Source organism: Phyllobates terribilis, unplaced genomic scaffold (genome assembly GCF_046119375.1).
Source record: "Phyllobates terribilis strain yellow unplaced genomic scaffold, ASM4611937v1 Scaffold_2__4_contigs__length_985480577, whole genome shotgun sequence".
Classification (NCBI taxonomy): domain Eukaryota; kingdom Metazoa; phylum Chordata; class Amphibia; order Anura; family Dendrobatidae; genus Phyllobates; species Phyllobates terribilis.
This window is the reverse complement of record NW_027362762.1, coordinates 851,516,778-851,532,668: the sequence shown is the minus strand read 5'-3', so window position 1 is coordinate 851,532,668 and position 15,891 is coordinate 851,516,778. Positions and strand designations below refer to the sequence as shown.

The following is a 15,891-nucleotide window of genomic DNA, read 5'->3' as shown; positions in this document are numbered from 1 at the left end:
CCATTTGATGGCCAAACACTCCTTCTCTACAATGGCATAGTTCTTTTCACAGTAAGCGAGTTTCTTACATGGGGACAAACATCCAGTCCTGTTCCTATCTATTTCCTGGGACAACACATCTCCCAAACCGACCTCGGAGGCGTCTGTTTGCACCACAAACTTCTTAGGGAAGTCAGGCGCGACTAAGACCGGCTGTTTACATAAGGCAAGCTTCAACTCCTGGAATGCCATCTCCACTTCCGAGGACCATTTGGCCATCGATGTCTTCGTGCCCTTAAGAAGATCAGTCAGAGGGGCAGCTATCATGGCTAAATTTGTAGATATGGTGAATGACCTCCCACCCTTCGCAATGGTCATTCACATAAAACTGGCCCCTTTTAAATATGCGTGATCAACCCTCTCAGCACGTACCATGCAGGAGAAGACTTCCAGTTTCACGTCACTGAAGCTAATAGCCTCAGGGAAACATATCTCCCCTCCAACACTCTGCCAGTGACTTTGTCACAAACGATATATGGTTTTCTAATTATTTTAAAATTAATATTTTAAAATTATAAATCTGAAAATTGTGCCATGCATTTGCATTCAGCCCCCCTGAGTCAATAGTTTGTGTGAGCACCTCTTTCTGCAATTATTTCTGGAATGTGAACCTATGCCCCAGTCTCAAGTATTTTGCAGCTTCTAATAGGTTTTCCTTCAGAATTGCCTTTTATTAAGCTGCTTCCATCTTGCCATCAACTCCAGCTTCATGGTCTCTGCTGAAGAAAAGCATCCCAAAAGCATCATGTTGCCACCACGTTTGACAGTGGGGATGGTGTTTTCAAGGTGATGTGCAGTTTTACTTTTCTGTCACACATAGCATTTTGCATTTAGCCCAAAAAGTTCTACTTTGGTCTCATCTGACCAGTGCACCTTCTTCCACATACAAGCTGCAAACAGAACTTCTTATTGCTTGCTTTCAAAAAAATTGTATGGCATCTGATTATTATGGATGCATTACAATTCTGTAACATAGGAAACTGTAAATGGTCCTGGAAAACATTTAATAGCTGCTGAGTAAAAAACGGATGACACGGGAGGAAAAATCGTCCCACTATTCTGGATCGATTGAGTTATTTATTTACACTACTCTGAGCGTACCCTAATAGTTGTCCTATGGACAGACTCTCTCCGACCTTTACACTTAACAAATACTTGCTAATTTGTGTTGGTATCATATAAAATCCCAATATAATACTTTTAAATTTGTGGGTACAATGTGAAAAAAAAATCACAGGGTATGAATACTTTTTCAAGGCATTTGCAGTTCGTAGAAAAGAACTGAAATCCAGCTTACCTAATTGAAATGCAGTTCATGGACGCTGTCATGGGGCGGTGCAGGGATAGAAGCTGTGCTGGATACACCCAATGTTTTCTGCTTTTTCAAGGCACTGCATATGTTATAAATGCCTCAACATTGAAACTGCAACACCCAGAAGGAAAAGTTGTGGAGTTATGAAATCACAAGATGGCAACACGTGTTACTGATATGCAAATTCTGAAAAAAAATTAAACCAATTTATTTAGTCTCAATTTATTTAGTATTAAGTATGAGCGCCACCCACAGAAATATACACTCTTACACGCCTTGTCTGCTATCCTTGAGGTTATTAATGGTTGTCTGAAGAATGTCCCATCACGCTGAATGCTCTTGTGCAAATTATCAAGATCCGCTGTTGGCAGCGCCCTTTTCAGTTGTCGACCAATGACGTCCCAGATGTGCTCAATGGGAGATAGGTCTGGAGATGCTGCAGGCATTGGTAAGATGCTTAAAGCATGCAGGCAGCTTATAATAGCACAAGAATCATAAGGTTTGTCATTTTCAGGTTGAAAAAAAAAAAAAAAACAGCTCCTGCGATTCTTTGAAGAAATGACGGTACCACTGGTTTCACGACCAAATCCATGTAAATGCCGAGCTGTTAGTGTATATGGAATGAAGATTAGAGGGGTCTGTCTACTGTACATCTCACCCCTCATTATAATTTCTGGGGTAGGAACCGTGGGATGTTCCCTCCGGAAGGCTTCTTTGTCTTTTCCGATTCAAAGAATGGTGCATAGTGATCCATTCTGTACTGCAAGTGAAGTTAGACCTCACATAGAAAGTGTAAGAGATCAATCAGTGTCTACACAAACCATCAGAAGGTGCCTGCATGACACTGGGCTACAGGCCAGACGTCCAGCTACAGATATTCCACCGACCTTATGTCACCACTCACAAATGCCATCGTGGTGCAGAGAAGACAGCAATGGAAGTTGGAATGGAATTTTCTCCTCTTCAGTGATGAGTCCAACTTTTGTCTTGGATGCTATTATAGCTGGAGACCACGTGGGTAGTGCCATGAAGAGCACTTCACAAGGGAATGTGACAGTGTCCCAAGAGCCATTTTTCTACAAGACAACACCAAGTCACGTGGCCTGAATGTGCTCCTATGGCCTGTAACACCTCTGGAGTTGTCTACCATTGAGCACATCTGGGTTGTCATTGGTCGGCAATTGCAAAGGAGCTGCCAGCAGTGGATCTTGATGATTTGCCCAAATGCATTCAGAGTGGCAGAACATTCCTCAGACACCCATTAATAACCTCATTGATAGCAGCTAAGCCTTGTAAGTGCTGTAGCACTAATACTCTATACTGAATAAATTGAGATGTTTTTCCATTGGCCCACACATGGTTTCATAATTTACATGCCAGGAACATGTCTATCCATTCTATGATTTCCATAATTCGTGGGACACGCTGAATTCTTTCAATTTCAGACAGGTGAGGGATATTTTTCTTTTTGGTTTGTTTACAGGGGACAATGGCTTCAGGGGATTAGATGTAAAGGTGCGTATAATGTGTTTTTTATTTTATTAATTTTACACTCAATGTAGACAGTGGGGGCAGAATACAATTCTCAAAGTTGTACCTTGCTCGCACTGATCTCGACAATGATGAGAGTTCCATTCAGCAGCCGGCACCGTGGATCAGCAAAAACTGTACCGCTGATTCCCAGGCGCCAGTACGTGTCACATTGATGACACACGGATGACATTGTACTGGCGCCTGGGAATCAGCGGTACTGTTTTTGCTGATCCGCGGTGCCGACTGCTGGATGGAACTCTCATCATCGTCATCCGTGTGACATCAGTGTGGGACGTATTGCGGCCCGTGCTGTGTGCAAAAAAACGGACATGTCAGCGTGTCTTGCCAATGGACATACAGTCCGTGGAAACACACTGACATGTGCACAGACCCATTGATATGAATTTGTTTACGTGTGTCAGTGTCTTCAGTACGTGTGGAAACTGTCACCACACGTACCGGACACACTGACATGTGAAGGAGGCCTAAGACAGGAACCTGGGGAAATGTATATAAAATCAAACATTTTTTTTTTATATACATTTTATTTGTCTCTTTTTTTTTTTTTTTTTTTTTTTTTTTTTAAATGTGGGAAAAAGACAATTCCTGGAAATACAAGACATACATCCTTACATTTTCCGCTTAAAGGGACTTCAGTTTTTTGCAAATAAAGCACATTAAGCCCAATTCATAATTTTCGTCTTTTTTTTTTTTTTTTTTTTTTTGCACCTCTTGGCAGCAAAAACACTGCTGATTTTCCGCAGCGTTTTTGCCTGCGGATTTGCCATGCGGTTTTTCCAGTGCATTGTATTGGAAAAACGCAGGCCAATACACACAAAGAATTGACATGCTGCTCCTTTTTCCGCACATGAAATTCAGTCAGGTAAAATCCTGATCATGTGCACACATCTTGCAAAATTCAGTAAATCTTCTGCCCCGTTTTGCTTCATCTATTAGGTTTCAAGGTTATTCCTTGTTTTAAAATGGAGCCTATTCATAGCTAAGGCCATCAATGTTAGATTGGTGGGGGTCTAGCGCCCGGCCACCTGGCCAATCAACTGATTAATGAGACTCTGGGGCTTACCTGGTGTTACAGATCAGTCTCATCTCAGAACAGAGCTAAATATGCAAATTGTCTCTTGAGAGAGGAAGAGGACTTGAGCTCTAGTGCCACCTACTGGTAGTAGCAATCCTACAAGTCAATATTGACCCTTTAACAAGCCTTACAATATGACTTAGGATAAAAGCCAAACCAGAATCTCAATTTATAGACACTGTGTGTTTCGGAGTATTGCCCCTTGTCAGTACAAAGTATGAAATCTGATTTGGCTGCAGATCTCATACTTTGAACTGATGAGGGGCAATGCCGAGCTGACATTTTTATTGATACCATTTTGGAGTAGATACGATCTTTTGATCGCCCGTTATTGCATTTTATTGCGATGTTGCAGCGACCAAAAAAACTAATTCTAACATTTTGACTTTCTTTTTCTCGATATGCCATTTACCGATCGGATTAATTCTTTTGATATTTTGATAGATCGGGCGATTCTGAACGTGACAATACCAAATGTGTTTTTTTGTTTTGTTTTTGAATGGGGAGAAAGGGGGGTGATTTGAACTTCTTTTATACTTGCTTCAATAGTCTCCTTAGAAGACTTCAAGCTGCAATCTTCTGATCGATTGTGCTACACATAGCAGGGCCCAGGGCTTAAAGGGGTTGTTCACTACATTTTATTATTGCTCACAATGTATTCCCCCGGGGCCCCTAAGTGGTTTTGTAATTACCTTGCGGTGCAGTTACTGCCTGTGAGCATTCCCCGTCTCCCCATTCATTGGGAAGGCACGCAGTGGATGCTGGGTGTGATGTGCGGGGTAACCCCACCCACAACCCAGCATCCACCGCGGGAACCGCGTCAGTGATGTCACGCCTCACTTGACGTGACATCAGTGGAGGGTCACGTGATGCCTGTGAGCAGCCAGCGATAGCGCCACTCAGAAGGCAGTATCTGCAACACAAGGTAATTACAAAATCCCTCAGGGGCCCCGGGGAATACATGAGGGGGATAATAAAAAGTAGTGAACAACTTATTTAAACCCTGCTATGTATAGCAGAAATGCTCATCTGCTATGAACACCAGCCACTGGGCGACGCTCATAGCAGATCGGCTATGACAACCACAGGGGTCTACCCCAGACCCCGGGTTGTCATGTGAATATATCGATGCCCCGCGATCATGTGACGGGCGCACCGATGGGCAGTTCTTATGACGAGCTTCCGGCGTGGCCAAGGTAAATGCCACTGTCAGAGTTTGACAGCGGCATTTAACATGTTAACAGCCACAGGTGGATCGTGATACCAACCGCTGCTTTTAGTTGCACATATCAGCTGATCAGATCAGGTGTCATTTGTGTGGAACGATGCTTGTTCAGTCCCAGGGCCCGCATCAAAGAGGGGCAGGCGGCCTATGATGTTTAGAAACGTATTAGGTTGTAAAGGGGTTAAAGAACCTTTAAGAAAATAATTTAGGTTTGTGTTATGTACTGAGACGTTATGTGAGCGCATTATGGACGTAGATTCATTATCTTCTTTGCACCTGTTTTTTGTCTAGTTTTGTGTTTTGCACCTTTTCTTGTTTATTCTATTTTGCACCTTTTTTTAAGAATATTTTACATATGCTCACCTGATCATGTTATGTCTTTCCCGCTTTGTGAGCAGAGTTTAGTGATTCCAGATGTTTTCGCCTGATATCAATTGCAACTTTTTAAAAAGTTGGAGAATTCAGCCCAACTTCACTCCAGTCAACCTCCCCGACCCCCTTCCAACAGTTTATTTTTGAGTATGCCAGTATTTTGGTGACAAAGGTCACAAAAAAAAGTTTAAGACAGGAGAAAAAAAATTCACATTTTTGAATTGCATGCGCCATTTTGATGAATTTGGTGCCAAAAAACACAATACAAGGCAAAAAAAGGAAAGTGACTAAAATAAACTGCAAATGATGAATTGGGGCCTGTGTCTATAAAACCGATAATTGGTTACCTCATCTATACATTGTTTATTTGTGACACATTCATGAATGTAAAGTTGCTGACTCCATGTTACATTTTTATGTACAGGGGCAAATATTGGAATTGGCAAAATGACAGCACTAGACATGGCCAAGCGAGGAGCTCGAGTGATTTTGGCATGTCGTGTGAAGGAAACTGGAGAATCCGCTGCATACGACATACGGACAGTAAGCAATAAACACGTGCAGGCCACTGATTTGTACACATTTTTGAAGTTTATTAATTCTGTTCACCCTTTATATTGTTAGAATTTCTTAATCCATTTTTAACAAAAAAAAAATTATTTATTTCAACCGGGGTTGTCACCCAACTTTACCAAACCCCTGAAAAATACAGCTGCCTAGTTCTGCAGTAAACTTACCTACCCCTGTAATGAAGAAAAGGCCTGTGCCTACCCCTGTAATGAAGAAAAGGCCTGTGCCTACCTCTGTAATGAAGAAAAGGTCTATGCACGCAGCAAAACAGTCTGTATCCATTTTTTTTTAATTTGCAGATCAAAGACTCACATTTTATGTTAATGAACTAGTTAAAATAATGGATAGCACTCGGATCCCATACATATGACATCTCAGTGCTGTCGGTTTTTTGTGGTTTAGTGAGCGGGAGAAGCTTGGAGAGGGGGGAAATTGTTTGCATACAAGAAGAATAGATGCCACGTGGATGGTAAAAATGGACACACGGTCCAAAAATGGATGAAAATTGGATCACGCACGCACAAAAAAAGATGGACTTATCAATGAGGACCAAAAGAGGTTGTCTGGGCATACAGAGAGGTCATCAGTATCAGACTGATGTAAGTGCGATACTTTGCGCCCCCACGATCAGTAGTTTTTCCACCGGTGGCTGAATGTGAACACTTTGAGCGGCCTCTACTGACTTGTACTGCTGCACTGCTCCAATTCTTTTTAATAGAAGCTGTTCTGCAGTAGCTGACAGAGGCTGCTACACTTTGACCAGAACTGTGCTTAGCAGCTCCACTCAAAGTATTTAAGTCCAGCCACCGCCAGAGCAAATAACAGCTGATCATGGGAGCGCCTTGTGTCAGACCCACACCAATCTGATATCGATGACCTATCCTGTGCACAGTTAATGCATATTGTATGTCCGGATAACCCCTTTTAATATAACATTATGTATGACCATTAGCAGCAGAATGGAATCACATACAGATGCATCTCACTATATTAGAATATCATCAACAAGTTCATTTCAGTTCTTCAATACAAAAAGTGAAACTCCTATATTATATAGAGTCATTACAAACAGAGTGATCTATTTCAAGTGTTTATTTCTGTTAATGTTGATGATTATGGCTTACAGCCAATGAAAACACAAAAGTCATTATCTCAGTAAATTTGAATAATTAACAGAAAACACCTGCAAAGGCTTCCTAAGCGTTTAAAAAGGTCCCTTAGTCTTTTTCAGTAGGCTCCACAATCATAGGGAAGACTGCTGACTTGACAGATGTCCAGAAAGCAGTCATTGACACCCTAAGTAAATGCAAAGTAAATTTTGCATTTCATTTGGAAATCAAGGTCCCAGAGTCTGGAGGAAGAGTGGAGAGGCCACAATCCAAGCTGCTTGAGGTCTAGTGTGAAGTTTCCACAATCAGTGATGGTTTGGAGAGCCATGTCATCTGCTGGTGTAGGTCCACTGTGTTTTATCAAGACCAAAGTCAGCGCAGCCGTCTACCAGGAAATTTTAGAGCACTTCATGCTTCCCTCTGCCGACAAGCTTTTTGGAGATGGAAATATTCTCCAGCAGGACTTGGCCCCTGTCCACACTGCCAAAAGTACCAATACCTGGTTTATATACAACAGTATCACTGTGCTTGATTGGCCAGCAAACTCGCCTGACCTTAACCCCATAGAGAATCTATTATAGAGAATCTATGGGGTATTGTCAAGAGGAAGATGAGAGACACCAGACACCACAATGCAGATGAGCTGAAGGCTGCTATCAAGGCCACCTGGGCTTCCATAACACCTCAGCAGTGCCACAGGCTGATCGCCTCCATGCCACGCCGCATTGATGCAGTAATTGATGCAAAAGGAGCCCTGACCAAGTATTGAGGGCATTTACTGACCATACATTTCAGTAGGCCAACATTTCAGATTTTAAAAACCTTTTTCAAGCTGTTGTTATAAAGTATTCTAATTTACTGAGATAATGACTTTTATGTTTTCATTGGCTGTAAGCCATAATCATCAACATTAACAGAAATAAACACTTGAAATAGATCACTCTGTAATGACTCTATATAATATATGAGTTTCACTTTTTATATTGAAGAACTGAAATAAGTTAACTTTTTGATGATATTCTAATTTAGTGAGATGCACCTGTACAAGGCTTAGTTCACATTTGCATCATATAATGGAAGCCACAACACATTACCAAATCCATCACACAGTGGGCTCCAGCCGTGCATGGCAGACCCTATTGACTTATAATGAGATCTGTCAGGTTCTACCAAGGTGTCCATTGTTTTGCCAGAAAAAAAATAGCTCCGATTATGAGATGTTCCTGTGGAGAGTCTGATGCGAATGTGAATGGAGGATAAGCTACAATCAGTATTTCTTACAGTAACAATAACGAGCACAAAGAATCATTCCCCTTAATGGAGTTGGGTTTAAGAATGAAAATGTACATCTATGACCGAATAGATACTAAAATGTAATTTTTAATACTGATAAAGAGACAATTGCTAGTGAAAAGTTCCAGCATCAAGCCCACCCTTACATGGCGATTACTGGCATCTATGGCGCATCTTGTGGATAGGTCATAAATATATGAGATGGGAATAACCCTTTAAGGTCCATACTCATTTCTTTCTTACAAAATCTTTAGTGGACACCATGGAGCTCTGCAGATTTTCAGTTTTCCGAAGCTCTAGAGAAGTAAATAGAATAAGCAATAACTTTTGTAAAAAAAATAGATAAAAAGGACTCGGACAGGTATAAAATAATAAAAGAATCTATTCTCACTCTCCGATTCAGAAACTCCTGTTCCAATGTTCACCCGGTGGTCTCTGCTTCTCTGTACACCGGTTGAGGTCACTGAGACCAGCAACAGGTATCGGGTAAGCATTGGAGTAGAAGCGACACAGGATGGTTCAGGGCATCAATTCTTTTCCTATTTTAGATCAGTCCGAGCCCTTTAAAAACATTCTTTATCAGCCAAACAATCCTTTTTTAATATTATAGACATATGCCGATAGTTATCCTGCTTCAAGAAATCTTAGCACAGGACCCCCAGGGGCTGAAGACGATATTGCACAACAACTTCCTGTTGACTTACTGGATGGGATGAACAGTCAGTCAGATGACATGGGACCAGAGGAGAAGGAAGACATGATTCAAATATCTAGTTGTGGTGGTAGTGGCACGAGGAGACGAGGTGGTAGCAGCTTTTTGAGACAGGGCAAATTTAGAGGTTGGAATGGCGTGGGGAAGCAAGGAGTTCAGGACATTTCTCACACTGAGGCAATTGTCAGTCGAGTAAGGGATGATGGTTGCTATGATTTAGGATTGTGTGGTACACAAAATCAGAGGATACTGAAGAGGTGATGTCATCAGAGAAGAAGGGTGGTGGCGTCAGCCATAAAAAGCAAAAGATGTGGAAGATCTTTTGCCATGTCCAGGCAAAAGATCTTCCACGGGCAACTCTACTTCTCTTCCGGTCATCTTGAGAGTAGTTGATGCCGTGACTGCTGTTGGTGGAAGAAGCTCAACAGTAGGCTGTGGTGGTATTCATGGTGGTAGCGAGTCTGATGTGCGGGTATCTCTAGTGTGAGAACTCTTTTCCATATTGCCGGAGGACCAGTCTATCGCAGTGTGCAAACACTGCAGTGTGAAAATAAGCTGTGGATATCCTGGCACAAATCGACGTCTACACATGAAGCAGCATCACCTGCTCTTGTGTGGAAAGCAAACTGTCCAGGAATGTGAGAGGGCTCAAGATATCCTCCTTCTTCTGGTAGGCAAGCTGCATCTTCAAATAGTATCTGGTTTTGGCCATCATCATCGTCATGCTCATGTACTTACTGCTTTCCATGCTGTTCCTCCTCTCTCTCTTTTGTGTTTCGACTGGTGAAGCTTCCCGGTGGAACTCTGCACAGCTTTGGGCCAAGGCGAAGGACTGGGAACATGAAAGGATGTTATAGTGTTATTTTTCATCGCTAAATCACATGGTTAGAGAGTGATCCCACCAGAAATCAAACCCTGACTCTGTATCCCGTGGTCTGGACTCCCTGTTAGTAAACATACAAAACTGACAGGACAGAAAGTGTCAGAGACACAAGAATGGATGGTGGTCAACAACTCCAGGCCGTGCTTGCATCATATATAAAATGCAGAGTGGAGCACAGGTCCAGGCAAGTGAATTTTTAGTAGCCCATGGACTGGAAACTTCCGACATTCTGTTGTACTTACAGGCTGCAGCAGAGTACCGCCTGATCATAAAAGTAAGGGAAAAATTCAGAACTGTTTTTTTTTTTTTTTTCTTAAATTTCATACAGCATGAAAAGTCTCTGTGCAGTACTAGTACGTGGATACTGTCTGTTTGTGGTGAGGTCACTTGGACATTACTGAGGCTGTGTTTGTGTTAAAGAGCTTGATAACGGTTCAATACAGTCTTAGGCGACTCCAGAGTGTTACACGTCTTTTCTGCACCAATGGAGGCTTTGCAGTATTACGATTTGTAAGGGAATCGATTAGCTGCAAGTTAAATAGATAAAGAAATTTAATCAAGCTCATAATTCAAATCTCAAAAGATTCACCCATCTCTACTTAGAAGCTTGCATTCAGTCTTATTTTTTTCTCACGGTGTGATCCTTCTGCTGTGAGAGGGGAGGAGAGCGCAGCAGTGGAGAGCCATCTCTGCATGTTCATTATATGGTGGACAGATACGTTAAATTTGGGTCTGCAGATCCTACAAATTGGTGGAATTTAGTACTTATAGGAGCTGTGAGATTCCTGTCTGTCATTTAAGGGGATCATTTTGGTTGGACCTTCATATTTATATTATTACATTATCACATGTTTAGCTCTGTATCTAGGGATTCTGTCATATATTGGGCTGTGACTACGCAGCGACTTTGGCTGCTACACAAAATCCCCGGGCCCGGATGGGATACACCCGCGAGTACTGCAGGAATTAAGTAACGTCATAGATAGACCATTATTTTTAATCTTTAAGGATTCCATAATTACAGGGTCTGTACCACAGGACTGGCGTATAGCAAATGTGGTGCCAATATTCAAAATGGGGACAAAAACCGAACTTGGAAATTATAGGCCAATGAGCTTAACCTCTACTGTGGTTAAAATCCTGGAGGGTTTCCTAAGAGACGCTATACTAGAGTATCTGAAGAAGAATAACCTCATGACCCAGTATCAACATGGGTTTACGAGGGACCGTTCCTGTTAGACTAATCTGATCAGTTTTTATGAGGAGGCAAGTTCCAGACTGGACCAAGGAAATGCAGTGGATGTTGTGTATATGGACTTTTCAAAAGCTTTTGATACGGTTCCACACAAAAGGTTGATACATAAAATGAGAACAATGGGGATAGGGGAAAATATATGTATGTGGGTTAAGAATTGGCTCAGTGATAGGAAACAAAGGGTGGTTATTAATGGAAAACACTCAGACTGGGTCTCAGTTAACAGTGGGGTATCACAGGGGTCAGTATTGGGCCCCCTTCTTTTTAACATATTTATTAATGACCTTGTAGGGGACATACAGAGTAGTATTTCAATATTTGCAAATGATACTAAACTCTGTAGGGTAATCAATACAGAGGAGGACAATTTTATATTACAGGAGGATCTATGTAAATTAGAAGCTTGGGCTGATAAATGGCAAATGAGCTTTAATGGGGATAAATGGAAGGTAATGCACTTGGGCAGAGGAAATAAAATGTATAATTATATGCTTAATTGTAAAACACTGGGCAAAACTGTCACTGAAAAAGACCTGGGTGTATTGGTGGACGACAAGCTCACGTTTAGTGGCCAGTGTCAGGCAGCTGCTGCAAAGGCAAATAAAATAATGGGATGCATTAAAAGAGGCATAGATGCTCATGAGGAGAACATAATTTTACCTCTATACAAGTCACTAGTGCGACCACACTTAGAATACTGTGTACAGTTCTGGTCTCCGGTGTATAAGAAAGACATAGCTGAACTAGAGCGGGTGCAGAGAAGAGCGACCAAGGTTATTAGAGGACTGGGGGGTCTGCAATATCAAGACAGGTTATTACACTTGGGGTTATTTACGCTGTGTGCCCACGATGCGTTTTTTAAGCGTTTCTGCAGCGGCAAAAATGCTGCAGAAACGCTTAAAAAACGCTTGATAGAAGGCCTGCCATGTTCCCCAATGATAATCCGCATGTGCTGTGCACATGCTGCGGAAATTTCCGCTGCAGATTATTATTGCAGAAAAAAACACAGCACTACCAATTATTTTGCGGAAGCGCGGCGTTTTCGCAGCCATTGACTTGCATTAGAACGCATGGATTCCGCTTCACTAGATAAGCACATGCGGAATACATGAGTTCAATGTGCAGATGGTACCCGGGTTTGGAGGACAGGAGACTCTCCTCCGGACCCGGGTACCATAGAAAACTGTAAAAAAAAAGAATAAAATAAAAAATAAATGTTATATTTACCTTCTGATGGCCCCCGCTGCGCTCGTCCTCCCATGCCGGCAGATCGCGATGGACTGGAGGACCTGCGCTGACGTTATAGTCATGTGACGGGTCACGCGATGCTGACGTCGGCAGGTCCTTCAGTGCAGTGTACCGCGATCTGCCGGCAGCCAGGACGGAGGGAAGCAAGACACCGGGGGCCATGAGAAGGTAAGTATAGATTTATTTTTTATTTTTTACCATTCTTTCGGTCACACTACTATAAATCCATGCCGGTTACATGGATTTATATAGTGTGACCAAGTTGACAAGCACTTTCCAAGTGATGCTAAAATCGCTTGGAAAAGCGCTTGATAACCCGCATGCGGAAATGCATGTGAAGAACGTTTCACTTCCGCTTGTCCCTGGCAGGAAAAACACATGTACAATCCGCATGTGTTTTTTTCTGCCAGGGAGATGCAGAAACGCTCAGGAAAAATCCGGAGCATTTCTGCATCGTGGGCACATAGCCTTAGTTTGGAAAAAGAAGGCTTAGGGGTGATCTTATTACTATGTACAAGTATATGAGGGGACAGTACAAAGACCTTTCTACTGATCTTTTCACTCTGAGGCCTGAGAGGGGGATAAGGGGGCATCTTCTACGTCTGGAGGAAAGAAGGTTTAATCATAATCACAGACGGGGATTCTTTACTGTAAGAGCAGTGAGACTATGGAACTCTCTGCCGCATGATGTTGTAATGAGTGATTCACTACTAAAATTTAAGAAGGGCCTGGATGCCTTTCTTGAAAAGTATAATATTAATGGTTATATATACTAGATTCCTTGATAGGGCGTTGATCCAGGGAACTAGTCTGATTGCCGTATGTGGAGTCAGGAAGGATTTTTTTTCCCCAATGTGGAGCTTAGTGTTTGCCACATGTTTTTTTTTGCCTTCCCCTGGATCAACATGTTAGGCTATGGGTTGAACTAGATGGACTTGGTCTTCCTTCAACCTTAAAAACTGTTACTATGTTACACAGGTCGTACGGTCATAGATTGCTATATGGGGCTACTACATCTCCACATAATGCAAGTGAATAGGGTCTCTGGGTGCCACAAAGTGCTGCAACCATGACAAGCAAGTTGGAATAAATTCAATTGGTTTAATGTTTTTATGAATTGCTTTCCATGGTACCGTGCAATTACCCTATACATTTGCATTTTGCTGCCATGTAGCAGCAACACTCATCAATCTTTGGCCATATGACCTGTGTGGCAGCCAACGTTGCCTTATAGCCCCAACCTAAAGGTTTAGATGTTATATTTACTCATATCCTGTGTATTTTATTTTTTTCCTACAGCTATCTGGCAACAATCAGGTGCTGTTCATGAAGCTCGATCTGGCCTCCATTGCATCAATTAAGTCATTTTGCAAGACGTTCCTGAGCAGTGAGCCTCGTCTGGACATACTAATAAACAATGCGGGTGAGCCATCAGAATCCATGAAACTCTCCGTCCTGACTTATTCCAGTCCTGTACTAGGTGCCTTGATCGTAGTGTCTAATACCCTTGTAAATATATGTGTAATGTGTCCATTTATCTAAAAGGCTGCTGGAGTTTGAGTTGGCATACATGCAACATATAAACGCATGTTCACATTGGCCAAGACAAAACCTACAAGAAACAAATTGAGAATAAACCCTGCTGTAACTAAAGTAAAAGCAAAAGTGCATTTAAATAACAGGCTTCTTAGTACACACTGTTTTTGATTAAAAAAAAAAAAGATTAAAAGCCATCCAACCAGTGACAAGGTGACCCTATTCAGGATGGTCCTACACTATGAAATATTAAAAACCAAAGGTCCAGATATGACAATATTTATCGATGACCATTTTGTTCACTTCAGGCATTGAAGGTAAAGGAAAGACTGAAGACGGCTTCAATTTGGTCTTTGGCGTCAATCACTTGGGTCATTTTCTGTTGACTCATTTGCTTTTGGATCGTCTCAAGCAGTGTAGTCCCAGCCGTATCGTGGTTCTTGCCTCCAGTGCTCATAGCAGGGGAAGAATTGACTTCAAGAACCTAAATTCATCTGGAGAATCATGGATGGAAATTATCCAGGCATATTGTGACAGTAAACTCGCCAATGTTCTGTTTGCTCGAGAGTTGGCCAACCGATTACAGGGCACCGATGTCACTTGTTATGCCGTTCACCCAGGTAAATGCCGCCTTAGCGTGTACGATGTTGCTTTATAGCTTGCTCTTCTAAAATATCAAATCCAAGAACGATACATTGCTTTACTGGCTACAAAGCCGAGCAGAGAATGTCCAAAATATTTCTCCTAGGCACTGCTACGTATTCTGTCTTCTCCACATTACTTTATGGAGATTTTATTTCCTAAAGCAATGGTGCTAAAGGAGAATATAATATGGGATGAGAATGGGCTCCATCATGAAATCAAAGGCAACGGGGGCTCCGATTGCGATGACCTTACTGAAGTCTCATTTTATGCCTTGTACATTAATATCTTTCCTTCTTGCAGGTGTGGTGCTCACTAATTTAGGACGCAACGTGCCACAATGGATTCTGCTACCAGTTTACCCCATTGCTTATCTCCTGCTCAAGACACCTATGGAAGGAGCTCAAACTTCTATTTACTGTGCTGTCCAAGACGGAATCGAAATGTTAAGCGGGCGCTACTTTGCCGATTGCCAGGTTCAGCAGGTCAAAGCACACGCTCGGGATGATGCAGTGGCCAAGAAACTGTGGGAAGTTAGCGAAGATCTCCTTGAATTAACCAAATAAATATTCCCACACCGCCATTTATCTCAGGGTACAACATACAGGTGCATCTCACTAAATTAGAATATCATCAAAAAGTTAATTTATTTCCGTTCAATACAAAAAGTGAAACTCATATATTATATAGAGTCATTACAAACAGAGTGATCTATTTCAAGTGTTTATTTCTGTTAATGTTGATGATTATGGCTTACAGCCAATGAAAACACAAAAGTCATTATCTCAGTAAATTTAGAATAATTAACAAAAAACACCTGCAAAGGCTTCCTAAGTGTTTAAAAAGGTCCCTTAGTCTGTTTCAGTAGGTTCCATAATCATGGGGAAGACTGCTGACTTGACAGATGTCCAGAAGGCAGTCATTGACACACTCCACAAGGTCCCAGAGTTCCAATTTTCATTTGGAAATCAAGGTCCCAGAGTCTGGAGGAAGAGTGGAGAGGCCACAATCCAAGCTGCTTGAGGTCTAGTGTGAAGTTTCCACAATCAGTGATGGTTTGGGGAGC

General features: G+C 42.0%; 1 protein-coding gene across 1 annotated transcript in view; it reads left to right on the top strand.

The window, feature by feature from the left end:
- Nucleotides 1-15,507, top strand: part of DHRS13 (dehydrogenase/reductase 13) — a 33,741-nt gene extending 18,234 nt beyond the window's left edge. Inside the window, exons 2-5 of the mRNA XM_073667896.1 lie at nucleotides 6,002-6,120; nucleotides 13,947-14,070; nucleotides 14,492-14,803; nucleotides 15,129-15,507. Coding sequence (XP_073523997.1) covers nucleotides 6,002-6,120; nucleotides 13,947-14,070; nucleotides 14,492-14,803; nucleotides 15,129-15,391 — 818 coding nt within the window. The 3' untranslated portion in view covers nucleotides 15,392-15,507. The remainder of the gene's footprint in view (nucleotides 1-6,001; nucleotides 6,121-13,946; nucleotides 14,071-14,491; nucleotides 14,804-15,128) is intronic.
- The last annotated feature ends 384 nt before the right edge of the window (nucleotides 15,508-15,891 follow it).